Genomic DNA, 22,604 nt, shown 5'->3' on the forward strand with positions numbered 1-22,604 from the left:
ATGAATGTTGGATTGAAAGAGGCATTCAAGGGAGTTCGAGGAACATAAATTCGGTTACTTACATTATGACTGCTGACACCCCTGGGACAATGTACATTTGCAGCAGCACTACGACAACTCAGCGACACAATGGTAGGGATTATCTGAGCAGGGCTTGGGTCACGGATAATTAATTGTCTCAACGCGGCCTTCAAGTGTGCCGACAGGGTCCAGCACAAGCCTCTTTCCCCCTTCGCTTAAGACTGAGAGTATAGCTCTTTGATTCTATTTCCCCCCTTCCCACACCCAGCTTCTTCTATAACAAACACAACAGAACTGATATAACTTGGGGTCAGCTGTTCTGAACTGTCAGATTGACGTTTCTAACCAACACACATTGTTCAGTTCATATTCTGCGGGGTGGTAGGCAGAGAGGCAGATCAGTAGCCAGAAGATTTATGTCTATTCTATTCTTACAAAATACAGTACAGTATATTAGGTCAATTGATATATATGAGCTATGGTAATGTACCACACGGACGAAAGACTACAATAAACCCTCTGAATACAGGTTTTCTTAATACACCTGACGACCTGGTTGAATGGAGGGGAAAAACACACAATTAAATTAGGGGAAAAGTAATGCAATTCAAAGAATTATGGAATGCCTTTTGCGGTTGATTCTGAATCAATGGCCTCATCTAAATCACATGATAGCTTACCTACAGATTCAGGGGGTTAACCAAGGTCACAAATTGGTGGTTTGTGCTGCAAATGCAAATCTAATCCCCAAAGGACTAATGACGATGTTTAAACCTTTTTAATAGTTTTGTGAATGTGTTGGGATGAAATTGTGAGTCAAAATATTTGGAAGGGCCTAGCCTAGTAGTACTAGTGAAGTGGCTACTCTTGGCCCCACTTGAAAGTTTGAATTGAAAGCTCCACCACACTATTTACTGACTTTGGCTCCACCTTCTCAGATCCCACCGTCACACGACTTCCTCACTATTCCACCCGCAGCAGCCATGATGGTAGGTGTTACACACAATTTACTCTAGCTAGCTAGCGCACCTTATTATTTTATATGTCGCAATCATCTGACACATTCATCAATAAACGATGATTTGCCCATTGAAAGTTAATGTGGCTAATGCATCCTGTGTGACGCCGTCTTTTGTTTACCTAGCAAGAAGGGCTGGACGATGGTCCCGATTTCCTCTCCGAGGAGGACAGAGGAGTAAGTTTTTTTTTTTTGCCTTTTTTTTTCCCTTTGATTTTAAATACAAATATTTATCTTATTTGTATTGGTCTTAACAGTTCGATCAGCTATTTATATTATTTGAATTCTGCAGTAACTCCTTATTGCACGATTTGATCAGCTGTTAGACAAGTGACAGCCGTGGCTAACAACAGACGTCAAATTTGTTGAATAGGTAGCTACTTTAGCTAAGCTAGCCAGCTTGACCACATCAGGAGTCAGTTGACTTCCTACTAGCTGGCCAGCTAGCTGGCAACCGTTACAATCCATTAGCTAGCTTACGTTAGTTACCTCTTGTTAACAATGAACATAAGCTTCTTTTAACTGCTCACTGTATGATTAACTCTATTGCCATTGCTAACTAGTAACAGACCCATGGACCTATGCACATTTATTAGATTTCTGCTATTGTTTTGCAAGCTAGCTTTCTAGCTAAGCTAGGAAGTGCATAGCCCAATAATGTAAAGTTACTCATACCTTGTTAGAGTGTCATACCTTATGTTATTTTCAAAGGTAGACCGGCTCTGGCAACCAAAACAGCTAAATACTCCATCTAAACGTGAATCGATTATCAATTGCGATACGGTTCTAGAAACATAAAGCTCTTTACTTTCATATCACATCAAACCCTTACCAAAAATATTCGCAGTTTTGAAAGTGCAGTCAACTGTGGTATTTTGGATGCAGTAATTGCAGAATAACTGCGATGCACAGCAGTTGAACTGCAGTTACACTGATAAATTACTGTAGTAAAAAAAAAAGTTATTTTGTATGCAGTATTTGAAGCATACTGCAGTCTTTTTCATAATGGTATTTTCACACATGCAAAATATACACTTACTGTACACTGTTTTAGCCTGCTTTATCACAGTTGCAGCCGACAGTATTTTTCAGTTACAAGTTTCTGGCGGCCTTCTTCCGTTTCACACAGGTGTTCGGAGCATGCTAGATAGATAACTAGCAGAGGTGGTCGCCTGTTCCCTCCTGTCTTTCCTTAAACATGCCGTGTGGGAACACTAATCCTAACCCTATTAAAGGTGTGTAGTAATTGAACTTTTGTTTCATTTTTATTATTAGTTCTTGCTGATATGAAAGATATGTTTCCAAAACCATACCGCAAGCGATACGTGTTCATGTTTAGAGCATGCCTCGGGGCTCTTAATAACAAAAGTCCAGGGGAAGAAGATACCTTCATCAATAGGCACTAAAGGTAGTTAGCATCTATGAATGGGCTAGGACGTGCACAGCTTCTGAGTTGGCTAGTAAGCCAATACATATAGTCTGATTAATCAGGCTGTGATACACAATAATTTGGTATACAGCTAGACATCAATGCCTACAAAACCATGTATATGATCCTTACAAGCCAGAATGTTGAATAAAATGACATTGAAACTTACCGGTTGTCTGTGCGGTTTGTCCTTCAGCTGCTCAAAATTTAAGACAAATAAAGTATTGTTTACCTAACTTCTTAGAGAGCCGGTAGGTTTATGGTTTGGTTTGGCACCGAGGTAAAGTTAGTTTTATTGGATATTCGGTTGTCTCTCGTCAATAGCTATTGACCCAAGCGTGCCATGCATGACATGAACATTTTAGGTTCTTAATCAGGGGAGGATGAAGAACAAGCGATACCTTTTTTATGTGAATTTTAGATTTTTCTTAAGATTTAAATCCAATTCATGCACAGTGCCTTTCGGAAAGTATTCAGGCCCCTTGACTTTTTCCACATTTTGTTACGTTATAGGCTTATTCTAAAATTTATTGAATTGTATACACAATACCCCATAATGAAAAAACAATAATAGGTTTTTAAAAATGTTTGCACATTTATTACAAATACAAAACTGAAATATCACATTAACATACAGTACCAGTCAAAAGTTTGAACACACCTACTCATTCAATAGTTTTTCTTTATTTTTACTATTTTCTACATTGTAGAATAACAGTGAAGATATCAAAACTATGAAATAACACATATGGAATCATGTAGTAACCCAAAAAAAAGTTAAACAAATCAAAATATATTTTGTATTTGAGGTTCTTCAAAGTAGCCACCCTTTGCCTCGATGACAGCTTTGCACACTCTTGGTATTCTCTCAACCAGCTTCATGAGGTAGCCACCTGGAATGCATTTCAATTACCAGGTGTGCCTTGTTAATTTATGGAATTTCTTTCCTTGTTAATGCGTTTGAGCCAATCAGTTGTGTTGTAACAAGGTAGGGTTGGTATACAGAAGGTACCCCTATTTGGTAAAAGACCAAGACCATATGGCAAGAACAGCTCAAATAAGCAAAGAGAAACGACAGTCCATCATTACTTTAAGACATGAAGGTCAGTCAATTTGGAAAATTTCAAGAACTTAAACATTTTCTTCAAGTACAGTCGCAAAAACCATTAAGCCCTATGATGAAACTGGCTTTCATGAGGACCGCCACAGGAAAGGAAGACCCAGAGTTATGTCTGCTGCAGAGGGTTTCATTAGCATTCTGCACCGATACGCCATCCCATCAAGGTTTGCGCTTAGTGGGACTATCATTTGTTTTTCAACAGGACAATGACCCAACACACCTCCAGGCTGTGTAAGAGCTATTTGACCAAGAAGGAGAGTGATGGAGTGCTGCAATAGATGGCCTGGCCTCCACAATCACCCGACCTCAACCCAATTGAGATGGTTTGGGTTGAGTTGGACCGCAGAGTAGAGGAAAAGCAGCCAACAAGTGCTCAGCATATGTGGGATCTCGAGCATTCCAGGTGAAGCTGGTTGAGGGAATTCCAAGAGTGCAAAGCTGTCATCAATGCAAAGGGTGGCTACTTTGAAGATTCTAAATATAAATATATTTTGATTCAACTTTTTTTGGTTACTACATGATTCTATGTGTTTCATAGTTTTGATGTCTTCACTATTATTATACATTGTAGAAATTAGTAAAAATAAAAACCCTTAAATTAGTAGGTGTGTCAACTTGGTACTGGAAGTATTCAGACCCTTTACTCAGTACTTTGTTGAAGCACCTTTGGCAGCTATTTGTATTATTGGTATTCTGCAGTAATTCCTTATTGCATGATGTGATCAGCTGTTAGACAGGTGACAGCCGTGGCTAACAACAGATGTCAAATTTGTTGAATAGCCTGCTACCGTTAGCTACAAATACAAAATTGAAATATCACATTTACATAAGTATTTAGACCCTTTGCTCAATACTTTGTTGAAGCACCTTTGGCAGCAATTTACAGCATCGAGTCTTCTTGGGTATGACGCTACAAGCTTGGCACACCTGTATTTGGGGAGTTTCTCCCATTCTTCCCTACAAATCCTCTCAAGCTCTGTCATGTTGGATTGGGAGCGTTGCTGCACAGCTATTTTCAGGTCTCTCCAGAGATGTTAGATCGGGTTCAAGTCCAGGTTCTGGCTGGGCCACTCAAGGACATTCAGAGACTTGTCCCGAAGCAACTCCTGTGTTGACTTGGCTTTGTGCGTAGGGTTGTCCTGTTGGAAGGTGAACCTTCGCCCTAGTCTGAGAACCTTCTCCAGAGCGCTCAGGACTTCATCAACGATCTCCCTGTACATTGCTCCGTTCATCTTTTCCGTGATCCTGACTAGTCTCCCAGTCCCTGCCGCTGAAAAACATCCCCACAGCACTATGTTCACCGTAGGAATGGTGCCAGGTTTCTTCCAGACGTGATGCTTGGCATTTTGACCGAAGAGTGCAATCTTGATTTCATCAGATCAGAGAATATTGTTTTTCATGGTCTGAAAGTCTTTATGTGCCTTTTGGAAAACTCCAAGCGGGCTGTCATGTGCCTTTTACTGAGGAGTGGCTTCAGTCTGACCACTCTACCATAAAGGCCTAATTGGTGGAGTGCTGCAGAGATGGTTGTCCTTCTGGAAGTGTCTCCCATCTCCACAGAGGAACTCTAGAGCTTTATCAGAGTGACCATCAGGTTCTTGGTCACCTCCCTGACCAAGGCCCTTCTCCCCTGATTGCTCATTTTGGCCAGGCGGCCAGCTCTAGGAAGAGTCTTGGTGGTTCCAAACTTCTTCCATTTAAGAATGATGGAGGCCACTGTGTTTTTGGGGAACTTCAATGCTGCAGAAATGTTTTGGTACCCTTCCCCAGATCTGTGCCTCGACACAATCTTGTCTCGGACCTCTATGGACAATTCCTTCGACCTCATGGCTTGCTTTTTGCTCTGACATGCACTGTCAACTGTGGGACCTTATATAGACAGATGTGTGCCTTTCCAAATCATCTCCAATCAATTGAATGTGGACTCCAATCAAGTTGTAGAAACATCTCAAGGATGATCAATGGAAACAGGACACCTGCGCTCAATTTCCAGTCTCACAGGTCTGATACTTGTGTAAATAAGGTATTTCTGTTTTACATTTTTAATACATTTGCTAAAATTCCAAAAAACTGTTTTCACTTTGTCATTATGGGGTATTGTGTGTAGATTGCTGCGGAAAATTGTATATTTAATCCATTTTAGAATAAGGCTTTAACTTAACAAAATGTGGAAAAAGTCAAGGGGTCTGTATTGGAGTGTACAAATCATTAAGAACACCTTATTCATATGGAAGAACAGCCTCAAGTTGTCAGGGCATGGACTCTACAAGGTGTCAAAAGCGTTAAACAGGGATGCTGGCCCATGTTGACTCCAATGCTTTCCACAGTTGTGTCAAGTTGGCTGGATGACCTTTGGGCGGTGGTCCATTCTTGATACACACAAGAATCTGTTGTGTGAAAAACCCAGCAGCGTTACATTTCTTGACACAAACCGGTGCACCTGGCACCTACTACCATAGCCCGTTCAAAGGCACTTAAATACTTTCTTGCCCATTCACCCTCTAAATAGCACACATACACAATCCACGTCTCATTTGTCTCAAGGCTTAAAAATCCTTCTTTAACCTGTCTACTCCCCTTCATCTAAACTGATTGAAGTGAATTTAACAAGTGACATCATTAAGGGATCATAGCTTTCAGCCGGATTCGCCTGGTCAGTCTATGCCATGGAAAGAGCAGGTGTTCATAATGTTTTCTACACTCAGTGCATATTTATATTGTCATGGCTTGCTTGGCTCAATAGCTATTGACGAGATGAGACCGAATATCCGATATGAAATGGCATTTCCATCTAAAAGGACGTATGATCACCAACATGTTGAGTTCCTAGGAGGATGTCAAATGAAAGCGAAGAGACTATATTTTTTAGATATTAAGGCATATATAAATCTGTAAACCATTTTCCATCCTAAAAATTAGGAATAAGGCTTTGATTTCTGGTCAAACAGATAGAATAGGGTCTTAGAAAACGTCTAACAGAAAGTCTTAAACGATATTAAAAACACAATCATGTTAAAGTTAAGACCCCTGCCTACTAATATGAACACTTTTATATATTTCGTTTTGGAGAATTACTTTTCCTAATGTACACTACCAAAGTTTGGGGTCACTTAGAAATGTCCTTGTTTTTGAAAGAAAAGCAAAACACCAGTCTCAACGTCAACAGTGAAGAGGCGACTCCGGGATGCTGGACTTCTAGGCAGAGTTCCTCTGTCCAATGTCTGTGTTATTATGCCCATCTTGATCTTTTCTTTTTATTGGCCAGAGATATGGCTTTTTCTTTGCAACTCTACCTAGAAGGCCAGCATCCCAGAATCGCCTCTTCACTGTTGACGTTGAGACTGGTGTTTTGCAGGTACTATTTAATGAAGATGCCAGTTGAGGACTTGTTAGGCATCTGTTTCTCAAACTAGACACTCTAATGTAATTGTCCTCTTTCTCAGTTGTGCACCGGGTCCTCCCACTCCTCTTTCTATTCTGGTTAGAGCCAGTTTGCGCTGTTCTGTGAAGGGAGTAGTACACAGCATTGTACGAGATCTTCAGCAATTTCTCGCATGAAATAGCCTTCATTTCTCAGAACAAGAATAGACTGAAGAGTTACAGAAGAAAGTTATTTGTTCCTAGCCATTTTGAGCCTGTAATCGAACCCACAAATGCTGATGCTCTAGATACTCAACTAGTCTAAAGAAGGCCCGTTTTATTGCTTTTTTAATCAGAACAACAGTTTTCAGCTGTGCTAACACAATTGCAAAAGGGTTTTCTAATGATCAATTAGCCTTTTAAAATGATAAACTTGGATTAGCTAACACAACGTGCCATTGGAACACAGGAGTGATGGTTGTTGATAATGGGCCTCTGTACGCCTATGTAGATATTCTGTAAAAAATCTGCCGTTTCCAGCTACAATAGTCATTTACAACATTAACAATGTCTACACTGTATTTCGGATCAATTTGATGTTATTTTAATGGACAAAAAATGAGCTTTTCTTTCAAAAACAAGGACATTTCTAAGTGACCCCAAACTTTTGAACGGTAGTGTAAGAAAAATTGCCTTCTGCTTTGTAATTCCGTTACCAAAACCCACATCTTTAAGATATTTTCTAATTTCTCTTCCTCATGAGGGAGGATAATGAAAGTTCACAGAAATGACAATTAAAGTTAGATCTAGTAATTTAGTGTTTTTACTGATATCAAGTTTGATCATGAATTATTAAGTGATTTAAACGGAACAGAATTGCGGCAATTGATATGGCTACAATGTAAAAATCATAGTAGTCACAAACCACAGTTGGGATAACTGCTGCTGTCCTCCCTTCCTCTGGCATACTGTTATGTTCAGCTCATACGTTTTTTTTTCTTTCTCTTTCCGTCATCTGGTGGTCAAAGAAGGACTGTGAAAAGTCTGGACAACCCCTCCCTCTCTCGTTAACGTCACCTCTCCCTGCTCTAACTGCACCTACCACCAACCCTCTTTCCATTTACTGTAACAGGTATCCTGACCCACTGAGCACCAACCAACACCGTACGTCCATGGATGTTGAAATTTGGTCAGTCCGCCCTGGCCGGACCAAATATGAACCAACCATAGACGTCTATGTTTCACAAGTTTGAACAGCACAGTACAGTAGAGAACAGTACATTACAGTAAAGAGTACAGTAAAGCACACTAGAGTATAGTATAATGTTCTGTATTGTACTGTGATGTCCAAACTTGTGAAACATAGACGTCTATTATTATTTCAGATTTGGTCTGGTCCTGACCAACCAAATATGGTCTTGTTTAGAGGCGGAACTCATTACAATAATAGCCAGTGTGTAGAATAATACCCAAATATGCATAAGAAAGATATAGCATATTTCTACCTTCAATTTGTAAGTCGCTCTGGATAAGAGCGTCTACTAAATGACGTAAATGTAAATGTTTTACAGTGCATTTGGAAAGTATTCAGGTCCCTTGACCTTGACTAGTCTCCCAGTCTCTGCCGCTGAAAAACTTCCCCACAGCATGATGCTGCCGCCACCATGCTTCACTATAGGGATGGTATTGGCCAGGTGATGAGCGTTGCCTGGTTTCGCTTGGCATTCTGAACCATATACCTACCGGCTCTCTATAAAGTTGGGTAAACAATACTTTCCTGTGGATATTCGGTCTAAAATTTAGAGCAGCGATCTACACACAAACCGCACAGACAACCGGTAGAGGAAGTTTATATAACCATTTTATTTAACATTCTGGCTTTTAAGGAATATTTACATGATTTTGCAGGCATTAGTGTCAGGTTGTATATACCAAATAATTGTGTATTACAGCCTGATTTAATCAGACTAGCCAAGATGTTATTTGACAGAGCTAGCTAGTGGGGAATGGTGATTTTGTCATTTGCTTGTCACTAAATACAATATCCGTTACAATATTTTGCAGCCTAGAGCAGTCAATGTTGACCTCCAAACTGATGCAACACTTCAAGTGGACATTTCTGATGCATTGAGTGAGCGGGACAAGGTTAAGTTTACTGTCCATACCAAGGTAGGAGAGTTTAGCTACCTGTCAATATTTATTCCTGTTTGCCCTGGCACTTGGCAAATGAAAGGCCAATAATGTGCATTTTTATGGCTGTGTGAATCGAGACTCATGTCACATGACTTGCAATTATGTTCCTCCTCAGCAGTCGTCTTATCTCCACATTCATGATGTCTTCTGAAAATAAGTGTGCATGTATGCAAAATAAGCTTTGTTGATTTCATAGAAGGCAAATGAAGATCTAAGGTTAAGAAACTGCATGATGGCATTCCACTCCACTTAATTTTCTATGCAGAGAGAATTCCAATAGTCATTCATTTCCTGTCACTGTCAAAGTGTAACCTCATAATGTCATGGGTTTATTTGTTTTTACGGCTGCTTTTATAATGTTTCAAGGACTCTTGTGAAGGAAGGAATTCAATCATGATTCAAAGGGGTTGGTCACTGTCTTGAGATGATCAGGTCCTGTTTTTCCCCCTTTTATTTAAAAATGAGCTGCACATTCTAATTGTCAGGAAGATATTTTCAAAAGAGCCATAGAGAAATACTCTATTCTGTATTTGGCTCTGTTTTTAAGTATAATGTGTTCTATGATTGACGTCTGATTCCTATTATTTTGTTTTACATTCCAGAGCACTCTTCCTAACTTCAAGCAGAATGAGTTTTCAGTGGTAAGGCAGCATGAGGAGTTCATCTGGCTCCATGACTCCTTTGTGGAGAATGAGGAGTATGCAGGCTACATTGTAAGTACTGAGCGCCATCCACGGTACTCTGTGTGTGTGTGTCCCAAATGGCACCCTATTCCCTATATAGTGCACTACTTTTGACAAGTAGTGCACTATATGGGAATAGGGTGCGATTTGGGAGATGACTGTTTTGGCTTTTAGGATTGGCTAATAAACTTCAGGGTTTTAGAAAACAACTAAATTATTCATTGTCAATTCCCTTTCTCATTAAAACTGTCTGGTGTCATGGAGTAATGAACTTAGCTTGATGTTCATTTTCAAGAAACTGCTGATTTAACTGTGATTTGTTGAATTGTAGATTCCCCCTGCCCCACCAAGACCCGACTTCGATGCTTCCAGAGAGAAGTTACAGAAACTGGGGGAAGGTGAAGGTTCCATGACCAAGGAAGAGTTCACCAAAATGAAACAGGAACTTGAAGCGTGAGTTCATGGTCATGTTCATTAGGTCACATTAAAAAAGAATTAGGATAGTACAACCTCATTTCATGCTCTCTGTGTTTTATAACCTTTCGTGCCTACTTGACACGACCCATGTTGCTCTGACATTGTTTTTGTGTTTCATTATAATGGTTTGGTTGGGATACTTGGATGTACTGAATGCCATTGGTTCATATCTTTGGCTATATCTGTGTTTCAGCGAATACTTGGCTATCTTCAAGAAGACCGTGGCGATGCATGAAGTGTTTCTTTGCCGTGTGGCTGCCCATCCTGTCTTAAGGAAAGACATGAACTTCCATGTCTTTTTAGAGTACAACCAAGACGTAAGTGGGGTTGAGATGACCAATTTAGGATTTAGATTTCCAGTCAGGTCCAAAAGTATTGTCTCCCTTGATAAAGATGAGTAAAAAAGACTGTTTAAAAGAAATAATACAAATACTGAGCTATATTGCATGCTCCAATGTTTTTGAAATTGTTATTTTAAACGAATACAAATCAAATCAAATTGTATTTGTCACATGAGCCGAATACAACAGGTGTAGACCTTACCGTGAAATTCTTACTTACAAGCCCTTAACCAACAATGCAGTTCAAGAAATGGAGTTCAGAAAATATTTACTTAATAGATAAAGTAAAAAATGTAATAAAAAGTAACACAATAAAATAACAATAACGAGGCTATATACAGGGGGTACCGGTACCGAGTCAATGTGCAGGGGTAAGGTGACTATGCATAGATAATAAACAGCAAGTAGCAGCAGTGTAAAACAAGGGGTGGGGGGGTTGATGTAAATAGTCCGGGTGGCCATTTCATTAATTGTTCAGCAGTCTTATGGCTTGGGGGTAGAAGCTCTTAAGAAGCCTTTTGGACCTAGATTTGGCGATTCAGTACCGCTTGCTGTGCAGTAGCAGAGAGAACTATGACTTGGGTGACTGGACAATTTTTTGGGCCTTCCTCTGACACCGCCTAGTATATATGTCCTGGATGGCAGGAAGCTTGGCCCCAGTGATGTACTGGGCCGTACGCCCTACCATGTGTAGCGCCTTGCGGTTGGATGCCGAGCAGTTGCCATACCAGGCGGTGATGCAACCAGTCAGGATGCTCTCAATGGTGCAGATGTAGAACTTTTTGAGGATCTGGGGACCTATGCCAAATCTTTTCAGTCTCCTGAGGGGGAAAGGTGTTGTCGTGCCCACTTCATGACTGTCTTGGTGTGTTTGGACTATGATAGTTTGTTGGTGATGTGGACACCAAGGAACTTGAAGCTCCAGACCCGCTCCACTACAGCCTTGTCGATGTTAATGGGGGCCTGTTCAGCCCTCCTTTTCCTGTAGTCCACGATCAGCTCCTTTGTCTTGCTCACCACACTGTCAGGTGGCTGACCTCCCTATAGGCTGTCTCGTCGTTGTCGGTGATTAGCCCTACCACTGTTGTATCGTCAGCAAACTTACTGATGGTGTTGGAGTCGTGCTTGGCCACGCAGTCGTGTTTGAACAGGAGGGGACTAAGCATGCACCCCTAAGGGGCCCCAGTGTTGAGGATCAGTGTGGCAGATGTGTTGTTGCCTACCCTTACCACCTGGGGACGGCCCGTTAGGAAGTCCAGGATTCAGTTTCAGAGGGAGGTGTTTAGTCCTAGGGTCCTTAGCTTAGTGATGAACTTTGTGGGCACTATGGTGTTGAATGTTGAGCTGTAGTCAATAAAAGCATTCTCACATACAGTACCAGTCTAAAGTTTGGACACCCCTACTCATTAAAGTTTTTTTTCTTCTATGTTGTAGAATAATAGAGAAGACATCAGAACTATGAAATAACACATATGGAATCATGTAGTAACCAAAAAAGTGTTAAACAAATCAAAATATATTTGCGATTCTTCAAAGTAGCCACCCTTTGCCTTGATGACAGCTTTGCACACTCGGCATTCTCTCAACCAGCTTCACCTGGAATGCTTTTCCAACTGTCTTGAAGGAGTTTTGATGTCTTCACTATTATTCTACAATGTAGAAAATAGTAAGAATAAAGAAAAACCCTAGAATGAGTATGCGGTACTGTAGGTGTTCCTTTTGTCCCGGTGGGAAAGGGCAGTGTGGAGTGCGATTGAGATTGCGTCATCTGTGGATCTGTTGGGGTGGTATGTGAGTGAGAGTGGGTCTAGAGTTTCCTGGATGACGGTGTTGATGACCAGCCTTTCAAAGCACTTCATGGCTACCGATGTGAGTGCTATGGGGCGGTTACCTTCACTTTCTTGGGCACAGTGACTATTGTGGTCTACTTGAAACATATTACAGACTTGGTCAGGGAGAGGTTGAAAATGTCAGTGAAGACACTTGCCAGTTGGTCTGCGCATGCTCTGAGTACACATCCTGGTAATCCGTCTGGCCCCGCGGCCTTGTGAATGTTTACCTGTTTAAAGGTCTTGCTCACATCGGAGAGCGTGATCACACAGTAGTCCGGAACAGCTGGTGCTCATGCATGCTTCAGTGTTGCTTGCCTCGACGCGAACATAAAAGGCATTTAGCTCATCTGGTAGGCTCGCGTCACTGGGCAGTTCGCGGCTGGGTTTCCCTTTCTAGTCCATAATAGTTTGCAAGCCCTGCCACATCTGACAAGCATCAGAGCCGGTGTAATAGGATTCAATCTTAGTCCTTTATTGACGCTTTGCCTGTTTAAGGGCATAGCATGATTTCTTAAAACCGTCCGGATTAGTGTTCCGCTGCTTGAAAGCGGCAGCTTTAGCCTTTAGCTCGGTGCGGATGTTGCCTGTAATCCATGGCTTCTAGTTTGGATATGTACGCACGGTCACTGTGGACGACGTCGTCGATGCACTTATTGATGAAGCTGATGATTGAGGTGGTATACTCCTCAATGCCATTGGATGAATCCTGGAACATATGTCAGTCTCTGCTAGCAAAACAGTCCTGTAGCATCCGCATCATCTGAGCACTTCTGTATTGAGCGAGTCACTGGTACCTGCTTTAGTTTTTGCTTGTATGCACGAATCAGGAGGATAGAATTATGGTCAGATTTGCCAAATGGAGGGCGAGGGAGAGCTTTGCATACATCTCTGTGTGTGGAGTAAAGGTGGTCTAGAGTAATTTTTTTTCCCTCTGATTGCACGTGACATGCTGGTAGAAATGATGAAAAACGGATTAAAGTTTACCTGCATTGAAGTTCCCGGCCAGTAGGTGCGCCGCTTCTGGATGAGCATTTTCTTGATTGCTTATAGCCTTATACAGCTCGTTGAGTGTGGTCTACAGCTTATCATGAGGTACTCTACCTCAGGCATGCAATACCTTGAGACTTCATTAATATTAGACATCGCGCACCAGGTGTTATTGACAAATGGACACACACCTCCACCCCTTATCTCACCAGACTTAGCTGTTCTGTTCTGCTGATGCACGGAAAACCCAGCCAGCTCTATATTATCAGTGTCGTCGTTCCTCCACGACTCGGTGAAACATAAGATATTACAGTTTTTAATGTCCCGTTGGTAGGACGATCTCGAACGGAGATCCTCCAGTTTATTTTCCAGTGATTGCATGTTGGTCGATAGAATGGATGGCAGGCGGGTTTCCCACTCACCGACGAATTCTCACAAGGCACCCCCCGATCTCCGCCCCCTGTATTTCCGTCTTTTCTTCACGCAAATGACGGGGATTTGGGCCTGGTCCCGGCGAAGCAGTATATCCTTCTCGTCGGACTTATTAAATAAAAAATCTTTGTCCAGTTCGACGTGAGTAATCAATGTTCTGATATCCAGAAGCTCTTTTCTGTCAAAAGAGACAGTAGCAGCAACATGTACAAAATAAGTTAAAAACAAACAAAATAGCACAGTTGGTTAGGAGCCCGTAAAACGGCAGCCATCCTCTCCTGCGACATTGAGTAAATCCTAAATTGCTCAGAGAAAGAGATTTTGTTTAACAAGTAATCTTTTTTTCTAAAGAAGATATGGGTCAAAATTATTGGCATGCCTGTTTTCAATACTCTGGCACCCTCCCTTTGCGAGGATAACTGCACTGAGTCTTTTTCTGAAATGTTTGATGTGATTGGAGAACACATTGAAAGGGATATTAGACCATTCCTCCATACAGATCCTTGATATTTTTCATTTGTGCTTATGGACTGACTACCCTCTACAATTTAAACCACAGGTTTTGAAAGGGATTCAAGTCCGGAGACTGAGATGGCCATTGCAAAATGTTGATTTTGTGGTCAATTAACCATTTATTTGTTGTTTTGATGTGTGCTTGGGGTTATTGGCTTGCTGGAAGATCCACTTGTGGTTTTACCTAGCTTGGCTGACATGACTCACAGTGCAGGGAGAGTTGTGGCACACTGATCTTGGACAGGAGAGCATTGTAAATGCAATATTCGCTTAGAAATTGAGGAGAGGCATTGATTGGTTCTCTCAAGTGTTTATTTTGTTGAGACCTCTGGTTGTTTGTATTTGAAAATCCAACAGTTAAAATGGAAGGGGGTGGCATTTGGGGGCTGTGTGTTGCTGAGCGTGTGGGTGTTTAAGTGGGAAAGACACAGAGGAGAACCAACCAGTAAAAGCATGTACACTGAACAAAAATGGAAACACAACATGTAAAGCGTTGGTCCCATGTTTCATGAACTGAAATAAAAGGTCCCAGAAATGTACCATACTCACAAAAGCTTATTTCTCAAAAATAAATTTAACACAAATTTGTTTACATCCCTGTTAGTGAGCATTTCTCCTTTGCCAAGATAATCCATCCACCTGACAGGTGTGGCATGATTAACAAGCTGATTAAACAGCATGGTCATTACACAGGTGCACCTTGTGCTAGAGACAATAAAATGTGTAGTTTTGTCACACAACACCATGCCACAGATGTCTCGAGTTTTTACGGAGCGTGCAATTGGCATGTTGACTAAGCTCTGTCCACCAGAGCTGTTGCCAGAGAATTTAATGTTCATTTCTCTACCATAAGCCGCCTTCAACATTGTTTTAGAGATTTTAGCGGTACATCCAACCGGCCTCACAGCCGCAGACCACATGTATGTTGTCATATGGGCGAGCGGTGTGTGAACACCAAACCCACCCCTGGTGTGCGTGGCCCAAGAGCTCAATTTTCAATTCATCCAACTAATATAAACTCCTGGAGTTTTCTAAACAGCATTGGCACTTGGATTAAAACCGGTGCTATGATCAGATGACATGAAAATAGAGCTATTTAGCCACGCACACCAGGGGTGGGTTTGTTGTTGAAGAAGGATGCATATGCGGAAAATAACCCCATACCAGCTCTACAATATGGTGGTGGATCTTTGATTTTATGGGGCTATTTTGCTTCCACTGGTCGTGGGGCGCTTTTTAAGGTCAACGACATCATCATTAATTCAAATCAAATTTTATTGGTCGCATACGCATATTTAGCGGATGGTATTGTGGGTGTAGCGAAATGCTTGTGTTCCTAGCTCCAACAGTGCAATAGTATCTTAACAATACACACATCTAAAAGTAAAATAAATGTATAAATATTAGGACGGGCAATGTCGGAGTGGCACTGACTAAAATATAGTAGAATAGAATACAGTATATACAGTTGAAGTCGGAAGTTTACATACACTTAGGTTGGAGTCATTAAAACTTTTTCAACCGCTCCACACATTTCTTGTTAACTATAGTTTTGGCAAGTCGGTTAGGACATCTACTTTGTGCATGACACAAGTAATTTTTCCAACAATTGTTTACAGACAGAACATTTCACTTATAATACACTGTATCACAGTTCCAGTGGGTCAGAAGATTACATACACTAAGTTGACTGTGCCTTTAAACAGCTTGGAAAATTCCAGAAAACGATGTCATGGCTTTAGAAGCTTCTGATAGGGTAATTGACATAATTTGAGTCAATTGGAGGTGTACCTGTGGATGTATTTCAAGGCCTACCTTTAAACTCAGTGCCTCCTTTGCTTGACATCATGGGAAAATCAAAAGAAATCAGCTAAGACCTCAGAAAAAAATGGTAGACCTCCACAAGTCTGGTTCATCCTTGAGGGCAATTTCCAAACACCTGAAGGTACCACGTTCATCTGTACAAACAATAGTACGCAAGTATAAACACCATGGGACCACGCAGTCGTCATACCGCTCAGGAAGGAGACGCGTTCTGTCTCCTAGAGATGAACGTACTTTGCTGCGAAAAGTGCAAATCAATCCCAGAACAACAGCAAAGGACCTTGTGAAGATGCTGGAGGAAACAGGTACAAAAGTATCTATATCCACAGTAAAACGAGTCCTATAGCGACATAACCTGAAAGGCCGCTCAGCAAGGAAAAAGCCACTGCTCCAAAACCACCATAAAAAAGCCAGACTACTGTTTGCAACTGCACATGGGAACAAAGATTGCACTTTTTGGAGAATTGTCCTCTGGTCTGATGAAACAAAAATACAACTGTTTGGCCATGATGACCATCGTTGTGTTTGGATGAAAAAGGGGGAGGCTTGCAAGCCGAAGATTACCATCCCAACCGTGAAGCACGGGCGTGGCAGCATCATGTTGTGGAGGTGCTTTGCTGCAGGAGGACTGGTGCACTTCACAAAATAGATGACATCATGAAGATGGAAAATTATGTGGATATATTGAAGCAACATCTCAAGACATCAGTCAGGAAGTTAAAGCTTGGTCGCAAATGGGTCTTCCAAATGGACAATGACCCAAGCATACTTCCAAAGTTGTGGCAAAATGGCTTAAGGACAACAAAGTCATGGTATTTGAGTGGCCATCACAAAGCCCTGATCTCAATCCCATAGAAAATTTGTGGGCAGAACTGAAAAAGCGTGTGCGAGCAAAGAAGCCTACAAACCAGACTCAGTTACACCAGCTCTATCAGGAGGAATGGGCCAAAATTCACCCAACTTATTGTGGGAAGCTTGTGGAAGGCTACCTGAAACGTTTGACCCAGATTTAACAATTTAAAGGCAATGCTACCAAATACTAATTGAGTGTATGTAAACTTCTGACCCACTGGGAATGTGATGAAAGAAAAGCTGAAATAAATAATTCAATCTGACATTTCACATTCTTACAATAAAGTGGTGATCCTAACGGACCTAAGACAGGGAATTTTTACTAGGATTAAATGTCAGGAATTGTGAAACAGAGTTTAAATGTATTTGGCTAAGGTGTATGTAAACTTTCGACTTCAACTGTACATATGAGATGAGTAAAGCAGTCTGTAAACATTATTAAAGTGACTGGTGTTCCATTATTAAAGTGACCAGTGATTCCATGTCTATGTATATAGGGAAGCAGACTCTAAGGTGCAGGGTTGAGCAACCGGGTGGTAGCTGGCTAGTGATGGCTATTTAACAGTCTGATGGCCTTGAGATAGAAGCTGTTTGGAGAACACCCAGTACCAGGACATTTTAGCCAAAAATCTGTCTGCCTCTGCTAGTCGGCAGAAAATGGATCTTCCAGCAAGCCAATAATCCCAAACACACATCAAAATTCACAAATCAACATTTTCCAATGGGCATCTCAGTCTCTGAACTTGAATCCCATTGAAAACTGTGGTTTGAATTGAAGAGGGCAGTCCATACGCTCAGAAGAAGGATATCAAGGATCTGGAAATATTCTGTATGAAGGAATGGTCTAAGATACCTCCCAATATATACTCTAATCTCTTACAACATTTTAGAAAAAGCCTCAGTGCCGTTATCCATGCAAGGGATTTATACAGTCTTTTTTTACTCATCTTTATGAAGGGTGCCAATCATTTTTAACCTGACTGTATTTTGGTGACGATTGTAGCTGTGGAAATGTTATTAGACAAGCTCTCACTCTCATTTCTTTTAACTTTAGATAACTCAAAAGGCTAGTCGAATGTGCCTGAAAGCATATGCCATTTCCTTGTCTTAGTTTTATCATTGTCAGTTTGTCCTTACTTGACCTCTTTTGTTCACAGCTGAGTGTACGAGGCAAAAACAAGAGGGAGAAGATGGAAGATTTCTTCAAGAATGTGGTGAAGTCAGCAGACGGCGTGTTAGTGGCAGGGGTGAAGGTCAGTTGGGTTTGCTTTTCTGTGTCAACCATTCCTCCACTCTTTTCTGTGTCAACCATTCCTCCACTCTTTTCGGTGTCAACCATTCCTCCACTCTTTTCGGTGTCAACCATTCCTCCACTCTTTTCGGTGTCAACCATTCCTCCACTCTTTTCGGTGTCAACCATTCCTCCACTCTTTTCGGTGTCAACCATTCCTCCACTCTTTTCGGTGTCAACCATTCCTCCACTCTTTTCGGTGTCAACCATTCCTCCTCTCTTTTCGGTGTCAACCATTCCTCCACTCTTTTCGGTGTCAACCATTCCTCCACTCTTTTCGGTGTCAACCATTCCTCCACTCTTTTCGGTGTCAACCATTCCTCCACTCTTTTCGGTGTCAACCATTCAGCCAAGTAAATGGGTATTGAACTTGCTTTGAGTTTTATATTTGAATGAAATCACAACATAAGTATTTTGCGACTTACGCATTGGTCGAAAAACATTGTTCAGCATCATGAATGCTGCTCACATTTCTATAAATGCCGTTGTCAAAATCTGTATCTTCAGATTTGTATTTATTCTTTAACAATTAGTACGTGTATTTAAGTTTGACATAATTGTCTTTTGGATTTCAGGATGTAGATGATTTCTTTGAGCATGAGAAGACATTCCTTTTAGAGTACCATAATCGTGTCAAAGATGCCTCCTCCAAATCTGATAGAATGATCAGGTCTCACAAAAGTAAGTCTCCTCACTGGCTCGTAATCTCCACGTGCTAGGTAAGCTGTCTGCTATATAAATGGATTTTAATCAGTTATTGAGATTGATTTGAGTAATTCCAATTGAAAGTATTGAAATGCCGTTTTTGCTGTGAACTGTTGCTGAGTGGGATCTGAGTCACTTTGGTATCATGTTTTAATGTTTGTGGAAACCAGCCTGTTTGTCCTTGTGGTGTGCGTTGTATTTTACGTCTATTTTCTGTTTTATATTAATTCGCTGACAAATATGGAAATGGGTAAGTTGTTTGTTTATTTGTAGTTGGGTCAGTCAGTCTTAAAATGTTGGGGATGACAGCCGACTCAATTCCTTGTCATGTTCCTAAAAAAAAATTGGGATGAGCACAATAACTTGTAAATTATCTGTATTTTTTTGTAGCCATATTTTTTTGGTCCAGATTTTTATATCTTAACAGGTAAGAGCCATGAGGTTCCCTTTAATCTTTTGAAGAAAGAAAATGTTCTGCTAGTTTTTTTCACACCTCAATCCTGCTTTGACAGCTTCAGGAAACAAATTCCCCTCAGAAATCTAGTCCTCTGTCATTCCCAAGAATCAGACAATACATCTGTCATGTCCTCAGCTTTGTGTAGGAACTACTATGTATGTATGTATGTTACCTCATTTCCACAGCATTAAAAAATGATACTGTGTTTGAAAAGTGACTCCCTGCATATTTGAAATTGTCCTGCTGCAGATGTTTTATCATTGTAGTTTATTTTCTAAAAGATGTTTGCTTGCATTTTATTGATATATTTTGTACATGATTGACTGACCATCTATGTGTGTGTGAGTATGGGGGTTGAGCTCTTATTTGAAATATAATGTGATCTAATGGGGAGTTCCTCTGTTGAAGGTGCTGCAGATGATATCAATAGAATCGCCTCCACACTGTACACTTTAGGAACCCAGGACTCCACAGATGTGTGCAAGTATGCAAAAAGTTTCCCCTTTTCTCTCCATACATTGTCTGCTGCCAATAATCTATAATAACTCCAAAATATAATCTAGAAACTATAGTAACTCAAATGCAATTTACTGTTTTCCAGATTTTTCTTGAAAGTTTCTGAGCTGTTTGAGAAAACACGGGTATGTTGATTTCTTTTTAATATTGTGTTCTATGTGTGACACAATTTTGTCAATTTGTTGTGTACCAGCTATGAACACCGAAGCATAGGCTATGGTCAGTAACTATGTACATTATAGCCAAAATCTAGACATGTGGTGATGAGCTATCTATTGGTCGCAATGTAGATCTTGTCTAATGTTCACAAGTTTCTACTGGTGTCCCTTCCTCTACAGAAAATAGAGGCTCGAGTGGCTGCAGATGAGGACCTGAAACTTGCCGACTTATTGAAGTATTATCTCAGGGAGTCACAAGCTGCTAAGGTACCTAACTTGACCCTGCTTTTCTTAATCATCAATCAATTATGATTAGATACCCTGGTCATTTATCAGAGGTTTTATCTGAGCATTTTTATCAGACAGTGTTGTAGTGTTTAGATTAGTATTAATGTGCTCTATGGAATCTGCTTTTCTTTAGGATCTATTGTACAGACGAGGGAGGGCCCTGGTAGATTACGAGAACGCAAACAAAGCTCTGGACAAAGCCAGGGCAAAGAACAAAGATGTGCTTCAGGCAGAGACCAGCCAGCAGGTGTGCTGTCAGAAGTTTGAGAAAATCACAGAGTCCGCAAAGCAAGGTACTTTTTCCACTTTCTTTACATATATTTTTTTGACAGTCCTGGCTAAATTCTTGCTTGAGAAATTGATCTTTGCTAAGAAACTATTTTTGTTTATTTTTGACGATTTTAATTTAAAACCGTCACGGTAAGGTACTTAATTGCTACCCAGAAATGATTTGATATTGAGATAAAAACCGCTGCATTGGACCTTTTTAGCAGTATTAATAATTCAAGGCATTTCATACTTTTCCAAAAAGTATCCCTCCCTGTTGAAAATGAAATCAGAGTCCCAAGTTTTGCATGTAAGAGAAGCTTAACCAGATTAGGGATGTAGAGGGGTAAATCTGATAATGTTCTGCCATTCCGGAATAGAGCTTATAGACTTCAAGACGAGACGAGTAGCAGCCTTCAGAAAGAACTTGGTGGAACTTGCCGAACTGGAACTCAAACATGCTAAGGTCATTTTTTATTATACATGGTTGTCTATTAGCGATTCTATCAAGGCTGTATCACAACCGGCCGTGATTGGGAGTCCCATAGGGTGGCGCACAATTGGCCCAGCATCTTCCGGGTTTGGCCGGTGTAGGCCGTCATTTTAAATAAGAATTTGTTTTTAACGGACTTGCCTAGTTACATTTTTTAAAATAATTCTGACTTTCAAAACTGCTTTTTCCCCAGGTTTAGGCTAATCCTCTTTCTCGCTACCTCTCCACAGGGTAATTTACAATTATTGCAAAGCTGTGTCGGGGTCCTCAAAGGAGACACTTAGATCTTTACTGAAGGTTCACTGTACAGAGCTTTCCCTGCTTTGGTCTGGTCTTCACTGAGAAGATGGAAAAGAGAGCATATCTGGGGTCAGTTTGTTTTCAGGATGTCTGTTCGTAGTCATCACCAGAGACACCGAACTCCACCCACAACCCCCCTTCAAACGTGAGGAAGCCGCGGTGGAATACCTGCAATATCCACACAGCACAAGAACCTATAACTTTGTTAAATCACGTCAACTTTTTCATTGTTAACAACAATCATAATTTTCCATGAGAATCTTCTCCCAATCTATATCACGTCATGTCTGTCCAGATTGATTATTTGTTATTATTTTGCTTAGTGTAATCTTTGAGGCCAATAGTTTCAGTAAAACTTTAAGTGATGCTGCTCAGTTACTTTGTTCAAGTTGAGCTCATTCTTACTATTATTGAAGTGTATTGTCACTAAAAGCCTTGTACATGTTGTATCACTTCTCACTGTACTGCTAATGATTGTTTTAATCTTTACTAATACTTTTGTTTTTCAGTAATTTCATACAAGTTCTGTTCTTTTTTCATTCCAGACAAGTAATGCTTCAGTATGTTTGCCTTAATGTAGAGTAAGCCTATCAAGTATTGTAAAAAAAAAAAGAAAACAAGAAAACAAATGGATACGTTTTTGTTTTTCCCCAGTTTTTTTATTTTTTAAGTGCTCTGTATATGAATTTTTTTTTTCCTTCTGTGACCAAAGCTTCCATTTATTTAGATGGGGAAATGCTGAAACAAATGGTTGTACTGATGATGATTAAAATGATTATGAAAATATTAATAATAAATGATACTGTTTACCTTAGAACCGTCCTGAACATATTTCATGAAATGTTTTGACTAGGCTATTTGTTGTCCATCTATCTAGTTGTAAACATTTTTAATTTTGTATCTTTTATGACTCCGAGAAACATGGAAGAAAAGCCAGGGGAAGCCAATGGAAAACTACCTTCAATATCATATTAAACTCCATTTCGACTGTTCGTATTATGGTTGAATAAAAAGATGATGGCCACTTTTTAAACTGCTTGTACTAGG

General features: G+C 40.5%; 1 protein-coding gene across 1 annotated transcript; it reads left to right on the top strand.

Moving 5' to 3' along the window:
• The first annotated feature begins 960 nt into the window (after window positions 1-960).
• Window positions 961-22,590, top strand: LOC115172355 (sorting nexin-6-like). The gene is made up of 14 exons (XM_029729730.1): window positions 961-1,010; window positions 1,166-1,216; window positions 9,013-9,117; window positions 9,744-9,854; window positions 10,156-10,277; window positions 10,495-10,618; window positions 18,240-18,335; window positions 18,949-19,054; window positions 19,944-20,019; window positions 20,137-20,176; window positions 20,390-20,476; window positions 20,631-20,790; window positions 21,145-21,230; window positions 21,488-22,590. Exons 1-14 carry the CDS (start codon window positions 1,005-1,007, stop codon window positions 21,539-21,541), a joined length of 1,224 nt encoding a protein of 407 aa, XP_029585590.1. The 5' UTR covers window positions 961-1,004; the 3' UTR covers window positions 21,542-22,590.
• The last annotated feature ends 14 nt before the right edge of the window (window positions 22,591-22,604 follow it).

The sequence above is a fragment of the Salmo trutta genome, chromosome 33, assembly GCF_901001165.1.
Source record: "Salmo trutta chromosome 33, fSalTru1.1, whole genome shotgun sequence".
Classification (NCBI taxonomy): domain Eukaryota; kingdom Metazoa; phylum Chordata; class Actinopteri; order Salmoniformes; family Salmonidae; genus Salmo; species Salmo trutta.